Source organism: Scyliorhinus canicula, chromosome 18, assembly GCF_902713615.1.
Source record: "Scyliorhinus canicula chromosome 18, sScyCan1.1, whole genome shotgun sequence".
NCBI lineage: Eukaryota > Metazoa > Chordata > Chondrichthyes > Carcharhiniformes > Scyliorhinidae > Scyliorhinus > Scyliorhinus canicula.
The window spans coordinates 33,531,463-33,557,812 of NC_052163.1; the positions used below are offsets into that span (position 1 = coordinate 33,531,463).

General features: G+C 47.6%; 1 protein-coding gene across 1 annotated transcript in view; it reads left to right on the forward strand.

The window, feature by feature from the left end:
• mfsd11 (major facilitator superfamily domain containing 11) overlaps positions 1-26,350 on the forward strand; it is a 48,517-nt gene that overhangs the window by 5,160 nt on the left and 17,007 nt on the right. Inside the window, exon 4 of the mRNA XM_038776991.1 lies at positions 9,114-9,193. Within this exon, the coding sequence (XP_038632919.1) occupies positions 9,114-9,193 (80 nt within the window). The remainder of the gene's footprint in view (positions 1-9,113; positions 9,194-26,350) is intronic.

Sequence of the window (26,350 nt, forward strand, 5' to 3'; positions counted from 1 at the left end):
ATATGAGCAAATCCACCATCGCCCATGATGTTCAAAAACACTGTCAACACTGAATCTTTATCAACATTCTAATGGTTACCATTGACCAGAAACGGAACTGGACCAGCCATATAAATATTATGGCTACAAGAGTAGGTCAGGGAATTCTGTGGCGAATAACTCTCCTGACTCCCCAAAGCCTGTGCAACATCAACAGCTCAGGAATGTGACAAAATACTCTCCACTTAGATCTCTGAAAAACTTCACTGTTATTAGATCAAAGTCCTGGAACTATTTAATCCCTACAGTGCAGAAGAAGGCCATTTGGCCCATTGAGTCTGCACCAACCCTCTGAAAGAGTACTCCAACCAAGCCCACTTCCCGCCCTATTCCTATAACCCTTTAACCTAACCTAATCCCTGGGCACCAAGGGACAATTTAGCACAGCCAATCCACCTAACCTGCACATCTTTGGACTGTGGGAGGAAACCCATGCAGTCACGGGGGGGAAAGGGCAAACTCCACACAGATAGACACCCAAGGTTGGAATTGAGCCGAGTGCTGTGAGCAGCAGTGCTAACTACTGTGCCACCGTGCCGCTCCACTGGACCTCCCTTCTGGACATATGCCTACACCACATGGACTGCAGCAGTTCAAGAATGCGGCTTTAGGACAAACAAATACAAAGAATAGGAGCAGGAAAAGACCGCACTGCCTATCGAGCCTGCTTCATCCAATATGATCATGACTGATTTTGGGCTTAAACTCCATATTCCCATCTGCACCCAATATCCCTTAATTCCCAGAGAGGCCAAAAATATATCTATCCCTTCCTTAAATGTGTTCAAAAGGTTGCGGTGAAGCGGAGCTAAGCCGCACGTTCGGTGGCTCCCGCTATTTCCGGTCTTTTGGGCTCTTTTAAGGGCCCGTAGCGGTGCTGATTGGACTTTGCCCCGTGTGGGAACACTTTTTCTAAGATCCTCCGCTGGTGGATGGCCTGGACTAGGAGTGGAGCGGGCAAAAAATCGGCTTTGGAGCAGAGAAAGGTGTGAGGCAGGAAAAACAAGATGGCGGCGGGCGGGGAAGCAGCAGCAGTGGGCGCGAGAGCAGCAGGAGCTGCTTCAGCGCTCCTTCGAGGAGCTGAAGGCAGAGATTCTGGAACCGTTTAAGGCCTCCCTGGACAAGCTCATGGCGACTCAGACGGCTCAGGGTGCGGAGATCCGAGAGCTTCGACAAAAGGCAAGGAAGAACTCCTGGGCCTGGCGGTGAAGGTGGAGTCGCACGAGGCGCTCCATAAGAATTGGTCAGCGAGGATGGAGGAGATGGAGAACCGGGCCCGTCGGAAGAACCTGCGGATTCTGGGCCTCCCAGAGGGGCAGGAAGGTTCGGATTTGGGGGCCTATGTGGCTATGATGCTGAACACGCTAATGGGTGCGAGGTCGTTCCAGGGACCCTTGGAGCTGTAGGGTGCCCATCGGGTGCTGCTGTGGAAGCCCAGGCCAAGCGAGCCGCCTCGTGCGGTGCTGGTCTGTTTTCACCTCTTTGTCGACCGTGAGTGTGTGCTGAGTTGGGCGAAGAAGGAGAGGAGTAGCAAGTGGGAGAATACGGAGATCAGGATCTACCAAGACTGGAGTGCGGAGGTGGTGAAGAGAAGGGCTGGGTTTAACTGGGCGAAGGTAGTGCTCCACAAGAAGGGGGTCAAGTTTGGCCTGTTACAGCCGGCACACCTGTGGGTCACTTATAAAGACCCCCAGCTCTATTTTGACTCCCCGGAGGAGGCCTGGACTTTTGTCCAGGCAGAGAAGCTGGACTTGAACTGGGGGCTGGGGAACGCTGTACATAGACCGGAGGCTTTGTCCTTCCTGGTATCCTTTCGCTTTATCGGTTCTATTGGATGATTTTTTTGCTGTTCTGCTTTTTTGCTTTTTGGGACTGTTATCTGTTTATTTGGATGTTTTGTCATGTTTGGATTTTAATATTTTTTCACTGGTTGAGAGTTTGGGTGGGGTTCGCGGTCCTGTTGGGTCATGTGCCCGTCTTTTCCCGTGTTTTGGGTCAGGGGGGCGGGGCTTGGGATCGAAGCGCGGGCTTTTCTCCCGTGCTGGAGGAGCAGGGGGCGCGGCCGGCACTGGGGGGATGGTTGTGTGGCACTGGGGAGGGTCATTAGGGTGACGGGAGCTGCCAGGGTCAGCAGGAGTCGGCTGACTAACGGAAGTACAATGGAAGGGGTTACGCAGCTAGGGGGGGGCCTAGCCTGGAGGTGAGGCTGGGGGGGGGGGGGGCTGCTTTGAGGGGGGAGGAGGGGGGTGGTTTTGGGGGGGGGGGGGGGTACCGGGTTGCTGCTGGAATGGCCGAGAAGGAGCTGGAGCGTGTAGAGGGGGTCTGGGTAGGGGTCTGTCGCTGTGGGGAATGGGCTGAGCGGGGGGCACGGGCACGTGGCGGATTACGGAAGGGCGATGGCTAGTCGACGGGTTAGGGGGGTAGGTGGCCCCCTGATCCGGCTGATCACCTGGAATGTGAGGGGACTGAATGGGCCGATCAAACGGGCCCGTGTGTTTGCGCACCTGAAGGGGCTGAAGGCGGATGTGGCCATGCTTCAGGAGACGCACCTGAAGGTGGCGGATCAGGTTAGGTTGAGGAATGGATGGGTGGGCCAAGTGTTTCATTCGGGGCTGGATGCAAAAAATCGGGGGGGGGGGGGGGGGTGTGTGTCGTTTGAGGTGTCGAATGTGGTGGCAGACAGTGGCGGGAGGTATGTGATGGTGAGCGGCAGGCTGCAAGGGGAGCGGGTGGTGCTGGTCAATGTATACACCCCGAATTAGGACGATGCGGGTTTCATATGGCGCATGTTGGGCTGGATTCCAGATTTGGAGGCGGGGGACCTGATAATGGGGGGGGGGATTTCAACACGGTGCTGAATCCGCCAATGGATCGATCCAGTTCCAGGACGGGTAGGAGGCCTGCGGCGGCTAAGGTGCTGAGGGGGTTTATGGACCAGATGGGAGGGATGGATTCAGCGAGGTTTGCGAGGCCGAGGGCCAGGGAATTTTCATACTTCTCCCATGTGCATAAGGCCTATTCTCGGATTGATTTTTTTCGTTATGAGTAGGGCGCTGATTGCGAAGGTGGAAGATGCTGAGTATTCAGCGATAGCCATTTCTGACCATGTCCCGCACTGGGTGGACCTCGAGCTGGGAGAGGAGAGAGACCAACGCCCGCTTTGGCGCATTGAGGTGGGGCTGCTGGCGGACGAGGAGGTGGGGGGGGCGGGTTTGAGGATGTATCGAGAGGTATCTGGAGGTCAACGACAATGGGGAGGTCCGAGTGGGGACGGTCTGGGAGGCGCTGAAGGCGGTGGTCCGGGGGGAGTTGATCTCTATTCGAGCCCACAGGGAGAGAAGGGAGCGGAGAGAGAGGGAGAGATTGGTGGGGGTGGACAGGAGATACGCGGAGGCCCCAGAGGAGGGATTGCTGAGGGAGCGGCGCAGCCTCCAGGCTGAGTTCGACTTGTTGACCACCAGTGGAGGAAGGCACAGGGTGCGGTGTATGAATATGGGGAGAAGGCGAGCAGGATGCTGGCACACCAGCTCCCTAAGCGGGATGCAGCTAGGGAGATTGGTGGAGTTATGGATCGGGGAGGAAATGTGGTGTGAAGGGGGGCAGACATTAATCGGGTCTTCAGGGACGTTTATGAGAAACTGTATCGGTCCGAACCTCTGGCGGAGGAGGGGGGGATGGGGCGCTTTTTGGACCGGCTGAGATTCCCAAGGGTGGAGGAGGGACAGGTGGAGGGTCTGGGGGCGCCAGCTGAGCTGGAGGAGCTGGTCAAAGGGATAGGGAACATGCAGTCGGGGAAGGCGCCGAAGCCGGATGGGTTCCCGGTTGAATTTTACAAGATATATGCAGACCTGTTGGGCCCCCTGTTGGTTAGGACCTTTAACGAGGCAAGGGAAGGGGGGGCTTTGCCCCCGACGATGTCTCGGGCGCTGATCCCCTTGATTCTTAAGCAGGACAAGGATCATCTGCAGTGTGGGTCATACAGGCCGATCTCACTCTTAAATGTGGACGCCAAGTTGTTGGCAAAGATCTTAGTCACGAGGATAGAGGACTGTGTGCCGCAGGTTATCCGCGAGGATCAAACGGGGTTTGTGAAGGGGAGGCAGCTGAACACTAATATACGGAGGCTCTTGAATGCTATAATGATGCCGGCGGTAGAAGGGGAGACGGAGATAGTGGTGGCGCTGGACGCGGAGAAGGCCTTTGATAGGGTTGAGTGGGGGTACTTGTGGGAGGTGCTGGAAAGGTTTGGGTTTGGGGAGGGGTTTGTCAGTTGGATGAGGCTGTTATATGAGGCCCCGATTGCGAGCGTGGCCACGAATAGGAGGAGGTCGGAGTATTTTCGGCTATACCGAGGGACGAGGCAGGGGTGTCCCTTGTCCCCACTGCTTTTTGCGCTGGCAATTGAACCCCTGGCTATGACGCTGAGGGAGTCAGGGAATTGGAGGGGGCTGGTCCGGGGTGGGGAGGAGCACCGAGTGTCGCTCTATGCGTATGACCTATTGTTGTATGTGCCGGACCCGGTGGGGGGAATGCCAGAGGTGATGGGGATTCTCCGGGAATTTGGGGATTTCTCAGGGTATAAGCTCAACTTTGGGAAGAGCGAGCTGTTTGTGGTACGCCCGGGGGACCAGGAGGGGGGGATTGGTAGGCTCCCACTGAAAAGGGCGGAGAGGAGCTTCAGGTACTTGGGGGTTCAGGTGGCCAGGAGCTGGGGGGCCTTGCATAAGCATAACCTCACAAGGCTGGTGGAGCAAATGAAGGAGGAGTTTAAGAGGTGGGACATGCTGCCGCTGTCTCTGGCGGGTAGGGTGCAGTCAGTCAAGATGACGGTGCTCCCGAGATTTTTGTTCCTGTTCCAGTGCCTCCCCATCCTTATCCCGAAGGCCTTTTTCAAGCGGTTTAACAGGAGCATTACGGGGTTTGTGTGGGCACACTGGACCCCGAGGGTGAGAAGGGTGTTCTTGGAGCGGGGCAGGGATGGGGGGGCTGGCGCTGCCCAGTCTCTGTGGGTACTATTGGGCTGCTAACGCAGCAATGGTGCGCAAGTGGGTGATGGAGGAGGAGGGGGCAGCATGGAAGAGGATGGAGAAGGCGTCCTGTGTGGGCACGAGTCTGGAGGCGCTGGTAACGGCGCCGCTGCCGCTCCCTCCAACGAGGTATACCACGAGCCCGGTGGCGGCGGCTACCCTCAAAATTTGGGGGCAGTGGAGGCGGCACGGGGGGAGGTGGGGGCCTTGATGGGGTCCCCGATACCCCCCCCCCCCCCCCCCCCCCCCCCCCAGGGAACACCTTTAGGTACATGCAGGTAAGGGCGTTTGTCAGGTGGCGGAGTTCCCTCTGCTGCCGCCGCGTGGGATCCAGGACAGGGTGCTCCCGGGGGTGTGGGTTGGAGAGGGGAGGGTCTCGGCAACGTACCAAGTGATGCAGGAGATGGACGAGGCCTCGGTCGAGGAGCTGAAGGGTAAATGGGAGGAGGACCTGGATGAGGAGATAGAGGAGGGGACGTGGGCGGACACCCTGGGGAGGGTGAACTCCTCTTCTTGTGCGAGGCTTGGCCTCATGCAGTTTAAGCTGCTGCATAGGGCTCACATGACCGGGACAAGGATGAGCCGGTTCTTTGGGAGTGAGGACAGGTGTATTAGGTGCTCAGGGAGCCCAGCAAATCATGCCCATATGTTCTGGGCATGCCCAGCGCTGGGGGAATTTTGGAAGGGCGTAGCAAGGACGCTGTCGAGGGTGGTAGAATCGAGAGTCAATCCGGGCTGGGGACTCGCAATATTTGGGGTGGCGGTGGAGCCGTGAGTGCAGGAGACGAAAGAGGCCGGCATTCTGGCCTTTGCGTCCCTAGTAGCCGGGCGGAGGATTCTTCTTCAGTGGAAGGATGCGAGGCCCCCAAGCTTGGAGGCCTGGGTCAACGATATGGCAGGGTTTATTAAATTAGAGAAGGTGAAATTTGCCCTAAGGGGGTCGGTGCAGGGGTTTTCAGGAGGTGGCAACCATTTCTGGATTTCCTGGCAGAACAGTAGGAGAAGGCCAGTAGCAGCAGCATCCCGGGCAGGGCCGGCTCAAGGCACCGGCAACTCGGGCAGTCGCCCGGGGCGCCATGTGCTAGGGGGCGCCAGAGACTCGGGTCCCGCGCATGCGCAGTTGGGCCGGTGCCAACCAGCGCATGCGCGGTGGCCGCCCTCCCCCGCGGTCCGCCCCCTCGGTCCGTCCCCCCCCTCTCGGGTCCGCCCTCCCCGCCTCGGGTCCGCCCCCCCCTCGGCCCCCCCCAAGGGCGCCGAAGTTCAGCTTGCCCGGGGCGCCAGCAACCCTAGGGCCGGCGCTGATCCCGGGGGGGGGGGGGGTCGTTTCTTTGTTTTGGACTGAAGGGACAGGCATAGTTGTTCTGTGCTAATGACGGGCGCTATTTGTTTCTTCTTTTATGTATACACGGAGGGGGGGGGGCGGGTTTGTCCTTTCTGTTGAAGGGACTGGCAGTTTTATGCGAATGACGGGTGTTCATTTATCTCTTTGTGTGTGCACCGGGGGGGGGGGGGGGGGGGGGGGTGTTCTTTCTGTTCTTTGTAATTTTTTTCTTCTTGTTGATATTTTGTGAAAATTTTAATAAAAATTATTAAAAAAAACAAAAAGTGTTCAAAGGTGGAGTATCTGTAACACTCTGTGGTACAGAATTCCAAAGATTCACAAATCTGCAAGTGAAGTAATTACCCTTCAACTCAGCCCTAATTGTTTGGCCTCTTTTATCCTGCGACTGTGCCCCATGTTTTAGATTCACCGACCAGCGGAAACAATCTCTTATCACTCTGTACCCTATCAAGCCCCTTCAGAATTTTGTAGGTTTCAATTTGATCACCTCTCATTCTTCTGAACCCCAGAGACTATAAAACCTAATTTTCTCAGCAAGACAACCCTTTCATACCAGGGAACAATGTAAGTGAACCTTCATTGTATTATCTCCAATGCAAGTATATTCTTTCTAAGAAGTGGAGACTAAAATTGCACACAGTACTCCAGATGTTTCAGATAAACCCTGTGCAGCTGCAGCATGACTTCTTCAAGCTTATATTCCAATCCCCTTGCTTTATACGCCAATATGCTATTTGTCCTCCTAATTGCTTGCTGCACCTTCTTGCTAACTTTATGCATACCTTGTGCAAGCACACCCAAGCAAGTCTCTTCAAACATCAACATTGAGAAGTTTATCATCTTTTTAAAGAAATATATTTTGCTTTTTTGTTCTTAATCAAATGAATAACCCCATGCTTCCCTATGTCTGTCATCTTGTTGCGCAATCACTTAATCTGTCTGTTTCTCTTTGCAGCCTCATTGTGCCCTCCCCAAACTCTCCTTCCTATCTAGCTTGTTATCATCAGCAAACGTAGATATATGACTCACTGTCTCTCTATTGAAGTCATTAATAAGGATTGTAAAATAGCTGAGTGGCCAGCACTGATCCTTGCGGCACTCCACTATTTACTCCCTGCCAACTTGAAAAAGTCCCGTTTATGTTTTCTATATGAATTGTAACAAAAACGATCAAGTACAAGAAAAAATAAAGCATTGAAGATTAACAAGCTGTTACATTGTATTTTGAGCATTTTCTGTTTCTCTCATACTTTGCAATATCTGTATGTGAACACTTTTGGTTTGAGCAGTCTTCCCAAACTGAATATTGTCTAAATTACTTTGAAATATCAACCATGAAATGTTTTTTTAAATAAATTTAGAATACCCAATAATTTTTTTCCAATTAAGGGACAATTTAGTGTGTCAATCTAAGCGCCCTGATTTCTGTATCGTCCCGTTTTCAGCCTCTCCCCTTGTCTCTCTCTGCCCCCACCCTGTTCCCTGTACTCTTGTTGGCTCTCTTGTGCCCCCCCCCCCCCCCCCCCCCCCCCCCTCCCTTTTGCTCTGTTGGCTGTTGCCAGTCCCTCCCGAACCTACAGTGCTACACTGGGCAGCAATTGTGGAAACAGTGAGGGGATGGGTTAACGACCCAGAATGGGTGAGGATAGAGGAGACCTACTGTACAGGAATGACCCTCCGGCCATCGCCACGGCAGCGATCCCAACACGCCAACAGAACACGCTAATCTAGTGGTGGTCGCTACCCATAGAACCTGGAACCAGATGAGGCAGCACTTTGGTTTGACCAAAATGCCCAACATGGCCCCACCTACGGCAATCATAGATTTGCAACAGCCATGTTTGATGCCATCTTTAAGAGGTGGAGACGGGGGGGGGGGGGGGGGGTCACTGACGGTTAGAGACTTTACACTGAGGACAGACTAGCGACCCGAGAAGAACTGATGGGGAGACTGGAGCTACCTAAAGGAAACAAACTCTGACATGTACAGGTCAAAAACTTGACAAGAACCCAAATGAGCAGGTTCTGCCTGGAGGTAGACGACAAATGTGAACGACGCCAGGGAGGCTTAACCAACCACCCCCACATGTTCTGGGTACGCCCCAGACTTGTTGGGTTTTGGACAGCCTTCTTCGAGGCAATGTCCAAGGTGGTGAGGGTGAAAGTGGAGCGTGTCCAAGAGTGACAGACTTCAGGGTATCGGACCAGCCAGAACTATTCATGGGGAAGAGAGCTGACACCCTTGCCTTTGCTTCTCAAATCACCTGTCAGAAAATCCTGCTCGGCTGGCGATCAGCAGGACCACTCGCAGCTGCAGACTGGCAGACTTTTCAAAATGTCCCCACCACGTTCTCCCTGTGTTTTGCGTGGGTTTCGGCCCCGCAACCCAAAGATCTGCAGTGTAAGTGGATTGGCCACGCTAAATTGCCCCTTAATTGGAAAAATGGATTGGGTACTCTAAATTTATATTTTAAAAAAATGAATTTCCCCACGTGGGGAAGATAACATTCTCTCTCTGATGGTCTGAGGATGGCTTCCACCAAGTGTGGAGGCCATTCACAACCTGGACCTGTTCAATTCCTATTTCAGTGCTCCATGCAGCATTCCTTGCGTTTTTCACAAAATCCTGGCTGTAATAGAAGGATTATTTTTGCTGAGTTAATTTGGGGCACATTTATATTTAATCAAAATTGTCTACTTTTCAGTGCTTATGCTGCAATTTTTATTGAGCCATTCACTTGGTCGTTTTACTTGGCTTCAGTCATCATTGGGATAGCAGCTGCAGGTGAGTTTTCTTCCAATGTGCTAAACAACGTGAATAAGACCCGAGGAGAAAAGCTTTTAGTCTTTTGATTTATACTAATTAAATTTGACTTGTTAACTGAATGTTATCTGTTTTTGGATGGGAAAATAATGACTAAAATTCCATAATGCGTGAGAAGTTTTCTAATCCTATTTTTATTGCATTCTTAAATTTGTTTCATCCAAACTCTGTGAAACTCGTCAGACATGAGTAATTTGCCTTCTGATGGACAAAAGCTCAGCAAAGATTCCACTTGGATTTTTTTTGGACAGGGCTGATGTTTATTTAACCATCTTAGTACTTATTTTCAACTGCTGTAAGGACGTGACATTTTTCTTCCTCCTGTCTAGTTAGTTATTTTCTTTCACTTTAGACATGATTCATGATTCAACAAGCAGTAGCAAGCTTCAGGTATCTATCTAGAGTGATCATATATGAGTGCTGGCTGTCTATTTGACTGAAGGCATCATAAGATAAACTGATTTTGTCTTCAAAGATACATGCTTCTTAAGCGGTGGCAAGTGGATAGATCCCACCACTACCTTTTCTGAAACTGGCTGATTTGACACAGGCCTGGGGCTTCTCTACCTTGTATGATGCAGAATCACACCTGATGGAGCAGGTTTCAGCTTTGCTGACAGAAGTCACAATAGAAATTCTGGAATAATATAGAGAAAATAAACTTGTATTGAATTACAATGGCTTTAATTCGAAACATTTTAGGGCTTGATAGTTTAGTAGTTTCTAGTATTCAACAAGTCATCCAGATTGAGTTTTCAAATCTCACCATGGTACTCAATAAATCTGATAATTTTGTGGCAGTAGTACCAATGAAATTAATATGAACATTTCTGGATGAATTAATAATTATTTTTAAAATTTAAGAACCCAATTTTAATTCTTTTCTCCCCCCCCCCCCAATTTAGCGTGGCTAATTTAGGGGGCAGCACGGTAGCAGAATGGTTAACACAGTTGCTTCACAGCTCCAGGGTCTCGGGTTCGATTCCCGGCTTGGGTCACTGTCTGTGCGGGGTCTGCACGTTCTCCCTGTGTCTGCGAGGGTTTCCTCCGGGTGCTCTGGTTTCCTCCCACAGTTCAAAGATGTGCAGATTAGGTTGATTGGCCATGCTAAATTGCCCTTAGTGTCCAAAAACGTTAGGTGGGGTTACAGGGATAGGGCTTAGGTAGGGTGCTCTTTCCAAGGGCCGGTGTGTCATAATATCCACTCATGTATATCATGAGATGCAGACAGGCAGTGATTGACACACAGGATAACCAATGAACACACACGACACAGAACAACCAATCACCAGACAGGACATCATCACTATAAAGCCCACTCACAGGACATGGCTACTGAGATAGTCACAGTGCACAAGCCAGTGAACATCATCACCATGTGGTAGAGAGCTAGTCTGGTCAAGCCAGTAGGAGGTTATCAGTTTGGTTAATAGAGTGTCAACCCACAGCAGATTATGTACAGCAATCAGCAAGTTCAGTAAAACAGTGTTGGACCATCTCCTGTATCGGAAGCCTGTTTCTCGTTTCACTGCATCCAGTTGCAGTCGATGTTAGACCAACACAGAACACATCACAGTGCAGACTCGATGGGCCGAATGGCCTCCTTCTGCACTGTAAATTCTATGATTCAATCCACCTAACCCCCACATCTTTGGATTGTTGGGGTGAAACCCACGCAGACAGGGGGAGAATGTGCAGACTCCACACGGACAGTGACCCAGGGCTGGGATTTGAACCCGAGTCGTTGGCACTGTAGTCCCAGTGCTAAGCACTGCGCCACTTCAGCATCAGAAAATACATTCAGTTCCTATTTCTTTGTCAGTTATACATGAATAGCTTCAATGTGAACAATGCACAGTTTAATTTCTCACTGCTTTCCCCAAACTAGTGAAATTAAGTGCAAAAAACCTGCCTATCTTTGTATTCTGTATTACTTCTCCTGGATTTGTTGTTTTCCATGGTATTAGCCCAGTATTTTATTTCGAGCATCACACCTGATGGAGCAGGCTACTATGTTTGATATTCAGGAAAGGATTATAAAATAATCTATTATCTAGCTTGTGTCTATTTGGTGTTTCACTTTTCAAACTCTGCAATCATTGATTAAGTTGGTGTGTTCACATCTGTGTTATTCATTTATTTCAGTGTTTTGAAGCTCTGCCTCATGCTCCTCTCAATTTTCTTGGCTTTAATGAAACAAGATTAATTTAGTTGGTCTTTCCTTGTAAATTCGAACTGTAAAACATAAAATTAGTTTTGTTGCTCTGCTTTGAATCCTGTCCAACATATTGTTGACTCTTTGTAGATAGATGCATGAAAGATTAAAACAAACACATGTAATCTATTGAAAATTGGAGTAACTTATTTTATTTGATCTGTGGTCAATATCTTATCCATGTTGTTGGCAATAACCACTGATGGTTGGATATATTTGACCGGTAGCTACATCCAAAACCATTCTTTTCTGCCATTCTTAATGAATACTGAATTATTTGTATCATTCCTTTTGGAGAGTCAACTGATGATGTAGTCTCAGGGACTGCAGGTTTGGGCTGCATGGCAAATGTTGCTTGGCTAAACACGATGCTTTTGGAGTTGTGTGAAAAACGGAATTAGGTGAAACCTGGAGAACGTGAAGCTAAAAACTGAGTGCAGAGTCAGTCTCAGTCCAGGCAGGAGCAGAGCTCAGCTGAGTTTCTTGAACACCAAGGTCAGATTCCTGTTCTCATTGACCTCCAGTCAGCATCACAGTGAAGCAGTCGTTAGTTTAAAAAGTTTTTTTTTGGAGAAGGGATTAATTGAGAAACAGCACAAATAAGTGTAAGTCAGGGCCATTATAATGAAGTAATGTAAGTAAGCAAAGTAGGGTAAGGGAGGTAAGTTAATAGCATTCTTTTATAAGCATAAGTTTTTTGTTAAAAAAGGATGTAAACAAGGGATTTAAGCGTAGCCATGGCAGGTGAGCTTACACCTGTGGTAGGCAGATGAGCTTACATCTGTGGTATGCAGCTGCAACAGGCGATTAAGAAGGTGAATGGAATTTTGTCTTTCATTGCTAGAGAGATGGAGTTTAAGACTAGGGAAGTTATGCTGCAACTGTATAAGATGTTAGTGAGGCCACACCTGGAGTATTGTGTTCGGTTTTGGTCTCCTTACCTGAGAAAGGACGTACTGGCGCTGGAGGGTGTACAGAGGAGATTCACTAGGTTAATCCCAGAGTTGAGGGGTTTGGATTACGAGGTGAGGTTGAATAGACTGGGACTGTACTCGTTGGAATTTAGAAGGATGAGGGGGGATCTTATAGAAACATATAAAATTATGAAGGAAATAGATAGGATAGATGCGGGCAGGTTGTTTCCACTGGCGGGTGAAAGCAAAATACGGGGAAGTAGATTTAGGACTGAGTTTAGGAGGAACTTCTTCACCCAAAGGGTTGTGAATCTATGTAATTTCCTGCCGAGTGAAGCAGTTGAGGCTCCTTCATTAAATGTTTTCAAGATGAAGATAGTTTTTTTGAAGAATATAGGGTTATGGTGTTCGGGTGGGAAAGTGGAGCTGAGTCCACGAAAGATCAGCCATGATCTCGTTGAATGGTGGATCAGGTTAGAAGGGCCAGATGGCCTACTCTTGGTCCTAGTTCTTATGTTCTTATGTATGCTTCTCCTGTGCTGTGTGGTAAATCATGGAAGCTTCAGTTGTCCCTGGTGACAAACTGTGCAGGAAGTGTATCCAACTGCAATATTAGTAACCGGATTTAGGAGCTGAGGGAGCAACTATGGAGCATCCATGATGCAAAGCAATTAATGGATAGTACATTCAGTGAGGTGGTCACACCGCAGGTGAAGATTAAACAGGCAGAAAGGGCATGGGTGACCACCAAGCAGAGTCCTTTATGACCATCCTCCTTTCTAAACAGATATAGGGGCAGCAGGGTAGCATGGTGGTTAGCATAAATGCTTCACAGCTCCAGGGTCCCAGGTTCGATTCCCGGCTGGGTCACTGTCTGTGTGGAGTCTGCACGTCCTCCCCCTGTGTGCGTGGGTTTCCTCCGGGTGCTCCGGTTTCCTCCCACAGTCCAAAGATGTGCGGGTTAGGTGGATTGGCCATGCTAAATTGCCCGTAGTGTCCTAATAAAAGTAAGGTTAAGGGGGGGTTGTTGGGTTACGGGTATAGGGTGGATACGTGGGTTTGAGTAGGGTAATCATGGCTCGGCACAACATTGAGGGCCGAAGGGCCTGTTCTGTGCTGTACTGTTCTATGTTCTATGTTCTATACCGTTTTGCATACTGTTGGGGTAGATGGCTGTGGGTGAATCTGCTGCACAACAGAAGAGGAAGAAAGTTATGGCTTTGTGGTAAGGGATTCAATTGTTAGGAGAACAAACAGGTGGGTTCCTACGGCCACAAAAGACATTCTGGGATCCTATGTTCACTCCCTGGTGCCAGGGTCAGGGATGTCACTGAAAGGTGCAGGACGTATTGAAGGGAGAGGGCAAACATACATCGTGATGCACATTGCTGCCAACGATGTAGGCAGAAAAGGGATGAGGTCCTGCAAGCAGAATTTAGGGAGCTAGGAAGTAGATTAAAAAAACAGGACCAGATGGTCGTAATCTCTGGATTTCTTCTGGTGCCACATGCTAGGAAGCATAGAAATAGGAGGTTAGTCTCGATGAATGTGTGGCTATACAGATGGTGCAGGAGGGAGGGCTTTAGATTACTGGGACATTGGTATCGTTTTTGGGAATGGTGGAACCTATACAAGGCGGACAGTTTGCACCTGAACCGAAATGTGACCAGCGTTCTTGCAGGGACTTTTGCTAGTGCTTGGAGGGGTTTTAAACTTACTGGATAAGGGCTGGGATCCTGAGAAAAGGTTCAGCAGGGATAGATGCACAGCTAAAATTAGAAGAAGCATCAAGTGTCAGGAAGGCATAACAGTTCTAGTTCAGTCACAAGGGAGTTTGGCAAGATTGGATTGTATTTACTTTAATGCATGGGGTCTGACAAACAAGATAGATGAATTGAGGCCACAAATTAAAACATAGGGGTATGATGTCATTGCTGTCAAGGAAACATGGTTGAGAGAGGGGCAGAATTGGCAGCTCAATATTCGAGGATATGAGACCGGGAAGGAGGTAAAAGAGGAGGAGGTGTCACAATTTTAATCAGGGACTCAATTGCAGCAATAAGGAGGGACAACATCTTAGGCTCTTCAAATAAATCCAAATGGGTCGAACATAAAAACAAAAAAGAGACGATCACATTGTTGGGAGTGTTTTATAGGCCCCCTAACAATCCAAGAGAAATGGATGAGCAGATATAGGATCATAGAAAAGTTACATTGCAGAAGGAAGCCGTTTGGCCCATCTTGTCCATGCCAGCCCAAGGACACCCAGTTTCCCTTTCTAATCCCACATTCCTGTACCTGGTCCATAGCCCTGTATCTTATGCACTTAAGATGCAAATCCAGACACTTTTTAAGAGTTTAGGGTCTCTACCTCTACCACCAACTAGGGCAGCAAATTCCAGAATCCTACTACCCTCTGCATAAAAATGTTCGTGTCCTCTCTACACCTTCTGCCACTTATCTTGAATCTCTGCCCTCTGCATAAAAATGTTCTTGTCCTCTCTGCACCTTCTGCCACTTATCTTGAATCTATGTCCCCTGGTTCTAGCATCCTTGAGCAAGGGAAGCAATTTTATTCTTATTTTGTATGTAAGCACATTTCAGAGATGTATAAAAGCAATAGGGTAATGATAGTTAGGGATTTCAATTTCCCCAGCATTAACTGGGATAGTCATAGTGTCAAAGGTTTAGAGGGAACAGAAATCTTAAAATGTATCCAGGATAACTTTTTAAAGACAGTCATAGAAGGTCCTACAAAAGTAGGGATAATCCTGAACTTAATTGTAGGTAACAAAGCCGGGCAAGTGGTTGATGTATCTGGGAGAGCATTTTGCAGACAGTGATCATAACTCATTAGATTCAAGATTGTTGTGGAAAAGGACAAGGTTGGGGCTGAAATCAAAGTTCTAAACTGGGTGAAGGCTGATTTGAATAAGATCAGAATAATATAATAATAATAATAAATGATTTGGCCAGCATGGGCTGGGATCAGAGGTAAATCTGTGACAAAACAGTGGGACCATTCAAGAAGGAAATTGGGAGAGTACAGGGCCAACATATTCCAATCAAGAAAAAGAGTGGGACCAACAAATCCTGTGAACTCTGGTAAGGTTGGTCTGGTTTCCCCCTGTTGCTCGTTCTGGGTGAGTGTGCTTTACACTCAATTTGGCTCTGTTTCGTTCCTTAGCTGTGGAGTCGCCAGGTATCAAGTTCAAGTTCAAATCAATAACTCCACACACCAGTTAGTAAGTTTAAACAAGACATGTTTATTATAATACAGTAATCTACTAATCATGCATATAAAACTATAAGACTAGGCTAATCCTACCACTAATAATTTTCACAGTAACTTCATTGAAGCCTACTCGTGACAATAAGCGATTTTCATTTCATTTCATTTCATTTTTCATAATAGGCCAAATACTTATCTGGATAAGGGGACTGCCGGATCAGGGAACAACGGCCTCTAGCTTTGTCCTGGGTCCGCAGGCTTCCAGTAGTTATGGACTAAAGGGGGTCAGGAGTGTCTACTGTCGTAGCGTGCGTTGTATGACACTTAAGTGATGGCGGCTGCTGTCCAGGCCTCTCCTCTCCGTGGTCAAGTTCGAGAGCTGCTACGAAGGTGTTCTTACTGGGAGGGCCGGCTGAGAGAGCTGGTCAAGGAGAGGCTGGCAGAGAGAGCTGGGGTCGGGGTCTCTGTCTTATACCTCTCTCAGGGTCTCGCACCCACCTGGGCGGACCATCTATACACTGGCAATCGATTGGGTCTCTTCCCAATCGATTGATTTGAATTCCCCAATAACGGAGCAGTCCCTCGATCACTGGCCGGTTCTTGGGACTTATTGTTTTGGACTTCTCTTGGCACCGAAAAGTCTGGCCTTCTATTCAATGTATCGATTGCCGTTAACTTGTTTCCATTGTACCTGGGAATCGCCCGGTATCGCCTCATTAGTATGTTAACTTGTTTTCTTTCACAGTGCTGTCTGGTTTCTGCAGCAGTCAGAACTGGTTTCTGCAGCAGTCAGAATACACAAGCGCTTTTGCAAGCTGCTTGCTTTTGCAACGTGTCCATTTTCCCTGCATTCCTTGTAATCTTCCATTTTGTGTTGGGCAGTGGCCACCCCAGGTGGCTACACCCCCCCCACAGTCCAAAGATTGTAGGTTAGGTGGATTAGTCATGCTAAATTGCCACTTAGTGTCCAAAAGGTTAGGTGGGGTTACTAGGTTACGGGGATAGGGTCGGAGCATAGGCCTCGGTCGAGAACTCTTTCCAAGAGTTGGTGACACTCGATGGGCCAATGGCCTACATCTGCACTGTAGAAATTCTATGATTTTATCAAGGGATATACCAATGATATACAGCATTGGATAAGGTGAAAAATTGAGGTTATGGCAGACATCGAGGGCTCGAAACAGCAGTCTCCCTCCAGCTGTATAGAATGTGCAAAAAAGGCAACTTAAAAAGGAAGTTAGGAGAGCAAAGAGGGGACATGAAAGGATACTGGCAAATAAAATAAAGGCTGATCCGAAGTTGTTTTACAGGTACATTAAGGGTAAAAGGTAACTAGGGAAAGAGTAGGGCCCATTAAGGACCACATTAGAGCCGCTGCGATCGGCGGCGAGTCCGGGATTTAACACCTTCACCCCCTAGGGGCTGGTTTAGCTCACTGGGCTAAATGACTGGCTTTTAAAGCAGGCCAGCAGCACGGTTTGATTCCCAAACCAGCCTCCCCGGACAGGCTGCTTTAATGTGGCGACTAGGGGCTTTTCACAGTAACTTCATTGAAGCCTACTCGTGACAATAAGCGATTTTCATTTTTCATTTCATTAGTAATTCATATGTGGATTCAGAGGACATAGGTAGGGTTCTAACTGAATATTTTTTTGCCAGAGTTCACTAGTGAAAGGGCTGGTGTGGGTATAGAAAGCAGGGAGGAGAACTAAAAGAAAATTGAAGAAATTAACAGACCGTGAGGAGGTTCTGAGTGGTCTGGCATCCTTAAAAGTAGAAAAATCTCCAGGGCCAGATGAAATGTGTCCCAGGCTGTTGAGTGAGGCAAGGGAGGGAATAGCAGGGGCGCTGGCAATTTTCAATTCCTCTCTAGCACAGTGGTTAGCAGTGTTGTTTCACAGTGCCAGGGACCCGGGTTTGATTCCCGGCTTGGGTCACTGTCTTTGCGGAGTGTGCACATTCTCCCTGTGTCTGCGTGGGTTTCCTCTGGGTGCTCTGGTTTCCTCCCAGAAGTCCTGAAAGACATTCTTGTTCGGTGAATTGGGCATTCTGAAGTTTCCCTCTGTACACCCGAATAGGCGCCGGAGTGTGGTGACTCGGGGATTTTCACAGTAACTTCATCGCAGTGTTAATGTAAGCCAACTTGTGGCACTAATAAAGATTGTTACTATTTTTTAAAAAAAAACTTTTATTCCAAATTTTTCACTTTATTCAATACAAAATAATAATAATGGCTTACTGTCACAAGTAGGCTTCAATGAAGTTACTGTGAAAAGCCCCTAGTCGCCACATTCCGGTGCCTGTTCGGGGAGGCTGGTACGGATGATAGAGAATAACACACAAGTACACACCTAAACCCCCCAAAACACAAACTAACCTCACGCACAGCCCTCCACACCCGCCCTTAGCGAGTAATGGTTGACCAATTCCTTGTTGTAAACAATAAACGGCTCCCATCTTCGGTAAAACCCTTTAATTGCTTCCTCATGGTGTGTTTGACTTTCTCGAAGTATAGGAACTCCATCAAATTTCCCAGCAGACCCCCACGGCAGCAGTACTTGCCTCCGGGCAATCAGTGAGGCGAAGGCTAGGACATCGGACCCCGCACCTGTCTGTAGCTCTGGTGAGTCCGAAACCCCAAATATGGTGCAACGGGACAGGGCTCCATCTCAATCTTCAGAACTGCCGACACGGTGCTAACGAAGCAGATCCAGAAACCCACAAGCTTGGGGAAAGACCAGAACGTGGTTAGCCTGACCTCCCGAGCAGCACTTGCACTTGTCTTGTCTTGGATTTAGTCAGGTGCATCCTATAAACTACTTTTACTTGGATTAAACCATATTTGGGGTTTCGGACTCACCAGAGCTACAGACCGGTACGGGGTCCGATGTCCTAGCCTTCGCCTCACTGATTGCCCGGAGGCAAGTACTACTGCCGTGGGGGTCTGCTGGTAAATTTGATGGAGTTCCTATACTTCGAGAAAGTCTTCCTCCTGCGCAAGCATGGGAGATGCTCCCCCTTCACTTTAACCTCCTTTTCTCACCGAGCCAGGCCCGAATCACTCCTTCCAAGTAAAACAGCAATTTTTTCAATTTAATATGCTCTATTCTCTGCTCATGTGGTCTCTACGTCAAAGAGACAATACACAGATTGGATGGCTGCTTCACAAAGCATGCCCATTCAGTTTGCAGGCTTGGCCCTGTGTTTCCAGCCACTTGTCATTTTGATTATCTGCTCCACTCCCACTTCAACATTGCTGTCCTTGACCTTGGTCTAGACTGTTCCAAAATGTGAGGAACAATGTTTCGATTAGGCACTTTACAGTCTTCCAGACTTAACACCGAAGTGAACAAATTCAGATCATAACTTCTGCTCCCTTTTTTGGCATTTTTGTTCACTGTAATTCCCAACTTGGATCAAAAACTTGTTCTGTGTATGTGCATGGTTTCCCAGGCAGTACTGACCTTTATGCTTTGGTGACTTGGATAAGCTATTGCAGGCGCCTAAAATCACTGGGCAATAACCATCAGCGGTGCCTTTGCAAGATCCTTAAAATCTGGAGGCAAGAAAGGCAAGTCTAACGATAGCGTCCTCTCCCAAGCCAACTTGCCCTGCATTGATCACTCAAAACCAGTTCTGCTGGACTTGTTGGTCATATGCCTGACACCAGACTTCTGAAGCAACTGCATTACTTGGAACTCACCCAAAGGAGACTCGTAGGAGGACAGGGAAAATGCTTTAGAGATGTCTTTAAAGTATCCCTGATAAGTTAAACATACCTGTTGACTCACGAGACCCTGGCTTGTGACTGATCAAAACGGAGAAACATTATTTGGGAAGGCACCAAACACATCTAGATACTTTGTTGGGAACTTGCAGAGGTGAAGTTGAGGCGAGAGCGCACAAACCTCCAAACCCTCCCCTTCAAACACCACCTGTCCTACATGTTGCAGAATCTGTAGATTCCATTTTGGATGTATCAGCCATCTCCGAACCCTTCGAGCCAGTGCGGAAACAAGTCATTCCTGAGGGACTGCCGAAGAAGAATAGCGTTGGGGAGGGCTTAACATTATTGAAACAACAATTGCACACCGTGCCAATGAAGCCAACAGTCAGTGGCTTTGATGTCACAGACACCAACTGTCCATGGATGGGTGGTTTGCTCCCAGCAGCTGCAGCATCAACAAGTACAGCCTTATTTGTTTTGGGATGTCAGCTGTCAGTAATAACCCCGCATTTCCCCATTAACAACTCTTGCAGACACATCTTTTATTTCTGTTCTTGTCTCATTACTTTCCCACTTCTATCTCACACACTCACTCTTGACAATTAATATCTGTCCCCAAACCGATCACATACCCTTGTTATGTTTCCTGAAAGAATGCTAGAAGTCGTTCAGCAGTTGAAGGAAGGTTCACTGTGCTACACAATAAATGACTGCTTTAGCTTTTTACTTACAGAACTGTACTTGTAAAGATAATGCTTCTCTATGCTCTGCAACTAGTCCTGACCACACTAACAACCCTGAGCTTTAGTTCCGTCTCTGTCCTCCTCTCCGTCTCTCCACCAAGTGAGGTGGGGGGCCTTCGGCGTCACTCTTATGTCCCCGTGCTGCCCCCTGGTGGTGCTTCCATTTTCCATCAGCCCCTTATGTACATACTCAAGTGAGGATCACTACAACCCTATCTTTTGTTCTTTATCTCCCCTCCTCACTGCCAACACCCCCTTCACCTGCCTCTGTACTTGCTCAATGCAGAAACAGAAAATACTGGAAATACTTAGCATGTCAGGCAGCAACTGTGATCAGACAAACAGAGTTCACATTTCAGGCCAATGACCTTTCATCAGAATTGGGAAAAGTAGAAAAAGTATAATAGGTCTTAAGCAGATGAAATGGGGGAGGGTATGAAACGAACAAAAGGGAAGTTCTGTGATAGGGTAGAAGACAGGAAATATTAACTGACAGAAGAGTTGGCCAAAGGAAGTGGGACAAACCACAAAACAAATTGTGTGTCCAGAGGAGTAATGATGAACGGCTGCCACCCAAAAGCAAAATCAAGAGAGAGAAAACAAACAAAGGTAAGACGTAAAGGTAGCATGTAAAGAAAACAAAAGGGAGGCAGAGATTAGCATCTAAAATTGTTGAACATAACATTGAGTCAGGAAGGCTTTGAAGTGCCCAATCAAAAAACGAGGTGCTATCCTCAAGTTTATGTTGAACTTCATTTGAAATTTGAAGTCGGCAGAAGATAGAGGTCAGAATGAGAGTAAAGTAGGGACTTTGCAACCTGAAGCTCGGGATTATGCTTGCAAACTGAAAAAAGAACTCCACAAAGTGGTCATCAATCTGTGTTTGGTTTACCCAATGAAATAGAAATGAGTAGGCAGAAATATATGTGCTGGCTCAAAAGTATACTTCTCTTTGCATGTTTTGGTCTTACATCCTTTTTTTCCTGCTGTTCTGCAGCTGTTCCTCATTCCACAATTTGCATCGCCTCTAGACATATCTGTTGTATTTTTTACTTCACCGATTAGCATTCCTTTTGGACCTGTATCACTAACTCTTCGAAACATAAAAAATAGGAGCCTGCGGAGGCCATTCAGCCCTTTGAGCCTGTTCCGCCATTCATTATGGTAATGATTGATCATCCAACTCAGTAGCCAAATCCTGCCTTTCCCCCATGTCCTTTAATACCCTTCGCTCCAAGTGCTATATCAAATTCTCACCTCTGTCCAAAATGGTCTACCCCGCATCCTCAGACTGTGCCCCTGGTACTGGACACACCCACCATCAGGAACATCCTTCTTGCATCTACCCTTTGCTCCTGTTAGAATTTTATAGGGTTCTACGAGATCCCTCCCCCCCCCCCCCCTCTTCCCCCCCCCCCCCCCCTCCCCCCCCGCATTCTTCTGAGCTCCAGCAAGTATAATCCTAACTGACTCAATCTGTCTTCATACATTTGCCCTGCCATAGCCCAAGAATCAGTCTGGTAAACCTTCGCTGCACTCCCTCTAGAGCAAGAACATCCTTCCTCAGATAGTGAAACCGAAACTGCACCCAATATTCCAGGTGTGCCTCACAAAGACTCTGTATAATTGCAGCAAAACATCCCTGCTCCTGTACTTGAATCTTCTTGCCATGAAGGCCAACATACCATTTGCCTTCTTTACTGTCAATGCACCTACATGCATACCTTCAGTGGCTGGTGTACAAGGACACTCGGGTCTCATTGCATATTCCCCTCTCCTAAGTTATGGCCATTCAGATAATAATCTGCCTTGTCGTGTTTGCTACCAAAGTGGATCACCTCGCATTTATCCAAATCACACTAAAGAATCACTGCATCCTCCTCACAGCTCACCGTCCCACCCAACTTTGTGTCATGTGCAAATTTGGAGTTATTTTGTTCCCTCATCTAAATCATTAATATAGCGGAGGTCCGAGCACCAATCCTTGCAGTACCTCAGATATCACTACCTAACAATCGGAAAAAGACCTGTTAATTCCTACTTTGTTTCCCGTCTGCCAACAGTTTTCTATCCATCTCAGTACACTACCCCTAACGCCATGCACTTCAATTTTACATGCTAATCTCTTATATGAAACTTTGTCAAAAGCCTTCTGAAAGTCTAAATAAACAACATCCACTGGTTGCCACTCATCCACTCTACTAGATACGCCCTCGAATAGTACCAATAAGATTAGTCATGATTTCCCCTTCAGTGTACTGCTATTAAATGTTTGATAATTCTAGAATTTTCCCCACCACCTTGGTGGTCTAGAATTCTGTTTTCTCTTTGCCTCCCTTTTTAAATAGTGGTGTTACATTAGCTACCCTCCAATCTGTAGGAACTATTCCAGAGTCTATAGAATCTTGGAAGATAACCACCAATGCATCCATTATTTCTAGAGACACTTCCTTTAGTACTCTGGAGATTATCAGGTTATTCGTTCATGGGATGTGGGCATCGCTGGCTGGCCAGCATTTATTGTCCATCCCCAATTGCCCTCGACGGGGCAGTTAAGAGTCAACCACATTGTTGTGGGTCTGGAGTCATATATAGACCAGACTAGGTAAGGATGGCAGATTTCTTTCCCCAAAGGGCATGAGTGAACCAGGTAGATTTTTACGACTACCAGCAATGGTTTCATGGTCATCTTATTCATGGACTTTTAATTCCAGATTTTTGTGTTGAATTCAAATTTCACCATCTGCAGTGGCGGGATTCGAACCCGGGTCCCCAGAGCATTACCCTGGGTTTTTGGCTTCTAGTCCAGTGACAATCGCACTATGTCACCGCCTCCATTGGGGATATATCAGCCTTCAATCCCATCAATTTATCCAACACCATTTCTCCACTAATATTGATCTCCTTCTGTTCTTCCTACTCAAAAAACCTGCATTTCCCAACATTTCTGATATCTTATTTGCGTCCTCATTTGTGAAGACTGGAGTATGTTTTTCGTTGCCCAGCCACTTCTTTGTACCCATTATAAATTCCCGTTTCTGACCACAATGGACCTACATTTATCTTCAACAATCTTTTTCTCTTCTTGTACCTTTTACAGTCAGTTTTTATGTTCCCTGCAAGCTTACTCTCATACTCTATTTTCCCCTTCCTAATCAACCCCTTTGTCCTCCTTTGTTGAATTCTAAACTGCACCCGATCCTCAAACCTCTTGTTTTCCTTGGATCGAATACTATCTCCAAGTTCCTTTGTAGCCCACCCACAATCATCCCTTTAAATAACGTTTCTCAATTGACCATAGCCAACCCACGCCTCATGTCACAGTGGCTTCCTTTAATATTCCTGACCCTTGTCTCAGAATCAATTATATCACTCTCTATCTTGACGAAAAATTCTACCATATCATGATCACTCATCGCTAAGGGATCTCGTACACCTAGATTGCCAATGATTCTGTTCTCATTACCATAAGACCATGAGATATAGGATCCAAAATAGGCCATTCAGTCTGCTCCACCATTGGAATTATGGTTGATATGTTTCTCATCCCCATTCTCCTGCCTTCTCTCAAGATCCCCTGATTCCTGTATTAATCAAGAACCTATCTCTCTCAAAGACACTCAGTGACTTTGCCTCCACAGCCTTCTGCTGCAATGAGTTCCACAGATTCACCATCCTCCTCGTCTCAAACAAACAATCTTAAAGGATTGTTCCCTCAGTTTAAAAAAAATTCATTTACGGGATGTGGGCATCTCTGGTTAGGCCAGCATTTATTGCCCATCACTAGTTGCCCTTCAGAAGGTGGTGGTGAGTTGCCTTTTTGGACTGCTGCAGTTCAAGGTGTATGCCCAGAGTGTTATTTTGGAGGGAATTCCAGGATTTTGACCCAGTGACAGCAAAGGAACGGCGATATATTTCCAAGTCGGGATGGTGAATGATTTGGAGAGAACCCTCCAGGTGGTGGGGTTCCCGGGTATCTGTTGCTCTTGTTCTTCTAAATGGTAGTGGTTGTGGGTTTGGAAGGTGCAGCCCTGGGAAACTTGGTGAGTTCCTGCATTTCATCTTGTAGTCAGTACACATGGCTTCCACTGTCTGTCGGTGGTGGAGAGATTGAATGTTTGTGGAAGGAGTAGCAATCAAGCGGGCTGCTTTGTCCTGAATGGTGCCGAACTTCTTGAGGTTTGTTGGAATTGGACTCATCCAGGCAAGTGGAGAGTATTCCATTACACTCCTGACTTGCGTCTTGTACATGGTGGACAGGTTTTGGGGAGGTCAGGAAGTGAATTACTCACCATAGGATTCCTAACCATTTGACCTGCTCTGGTAGCCACAGTATTAATATGGCTAATCCAGTTCAGTGTCTGATCAATCATAATCCCCAGGATGTTTATTGTGGGGAATTCAGCGATGGTAATGCCATTGAACGTCAAGGGAAGAAAGTTAGATCCACTTTCGTAGGAGATGGTCATTACCTGGCACTTGTGTGGCGTGAATGTAATTTGCCATTTGTGAGCCCAAGCCTGGATATTGTCCAGGTTGCTGCATTTGGACATGGACTGCTTCACAGCTGTGACTGGTGCTGAACATTGTGCAGTCATCTATGAACATTCCCACTTCTGACATTATGATGGGATGTCATTCATGAAGCAGCTGAAGATGGTTGGGCCTATGACATCAACCTGGGGAACTCCTGCAGTGACATCCTGGAGCTGAGACGATTGACCTCCAACAACCATAACCATCTTCCTTTCTGCCAGGTATGGCTCAAACCAGCGGAGAGTTTTCCCTCTGATGCCCACTGACTGCAGTTTTGCGAGGGCTCCTTGATGCCATACTCAATCAAATGCTGCCTTGATGTCAAGGGCAGTCACTCTCACCACATTCAGCTCTTTTATCCATGTTGAACCAAGGCTATAATGAGATCAGGAGCTGAATGACTCCGGCGGACCCCAAACTGAGCGTCCATAAGCAGGTTATTGCTGAGTAAACACCGCTTGATAGCACTGTTGATTACACCTTCCTTTGTTGATGACGAAGAGTAGACAGACAGGGTGATAATTGACTGGGTTGGATTTGTCCTGTTTCTTGTGTACAGGACACATCTGAACAATTGTTCACATTGCCGGGCAGATGGTAGTGTTGTAGCTTGAACTGGAACAGCTTGGCTCGGGGGGATGGAGGGGGGCAAGTTTTGGAACACAAGCCTTTAGTACTATTGGCGGAATATTTTCAGGGCTTTGCAGTAGCCAGTGCCTTCAGCCATTTCTCGATATCACATGGAGTGAATCATATTGGCTGAAAACTGACATACGTGATGTTAGGGGCCTCCGGAGGAGACTGAGATAGATCATCCACTCGGCACTTCTGGCTGAAGATAGTTGTGTATGCTTCAGCCTGGTCTTTTGCACAGATATGCTAGGCTCCTCCATCACGGAGGATGGGGATATATGTGGACCCCCTCCTCCAGTGAATAGTTTACATTTTTACACAATTAATGGCTGTATGTGGCAGGGCTGCAGAGCTTAGATCTGATGTGTTCTTTGTGGAATTGCTTAGCTCTGTCTATTACTTGCTGCTTGGCACACAAGTAATTCTGAGTTGTAGCTTCACCAGGTCAACACCTCGTTTTAGGTATGTCTGGTGTTGCTCCTGGCATGCTCTGATGCACTCTTCTTTGAACCAGAGTTGATCCCCTGACTTGGTAGTAACGGTAGTGTGGGGATATGCCGGGCCATGAGTTTGCAGATTGTGGAGGAGTACAATTCTGCTGTTGTAGATGGCCCACAGTGCCTCCTGGATGCCCAGTCTTGATTGCTAGATCTGTTTGAAGTCTATCCCACATAAAAAAAGTGGTCCCGAAGATGAGATCGCAGGGCATTGAGGGGAGACTACAAGATTGGATTGAGGATTGGCTGACTGACAGAAAGCAAAGGGTTGGGATAAATGGGTCTTTCTCTGGCTGGCGCACTATAACTAGCGGGGTGCTGCAGGGGTCTGACCTCAATGGTTTACAATCTATATTAATGACCTGCAAGCAGGGACAGAGTGTAACATAGCAAAATTTGCGATGATACTAAAATAAGTGGGAAAGCAGGTAGTGAAGGAGAGATGAAGATTTTACAGATGGATATAGATAGGCTTAGAGATTGGACCAAACTTTTGACAGATACAGTTTAATGTAGATAAGCATGTGGCCTATTCCCATGTTCCTATCCCATTTAGTACGGTGGCCAGGCCACACAACACGATGGAGAATATCCTCAATGTGAAGACAGGACTTTGTCTCC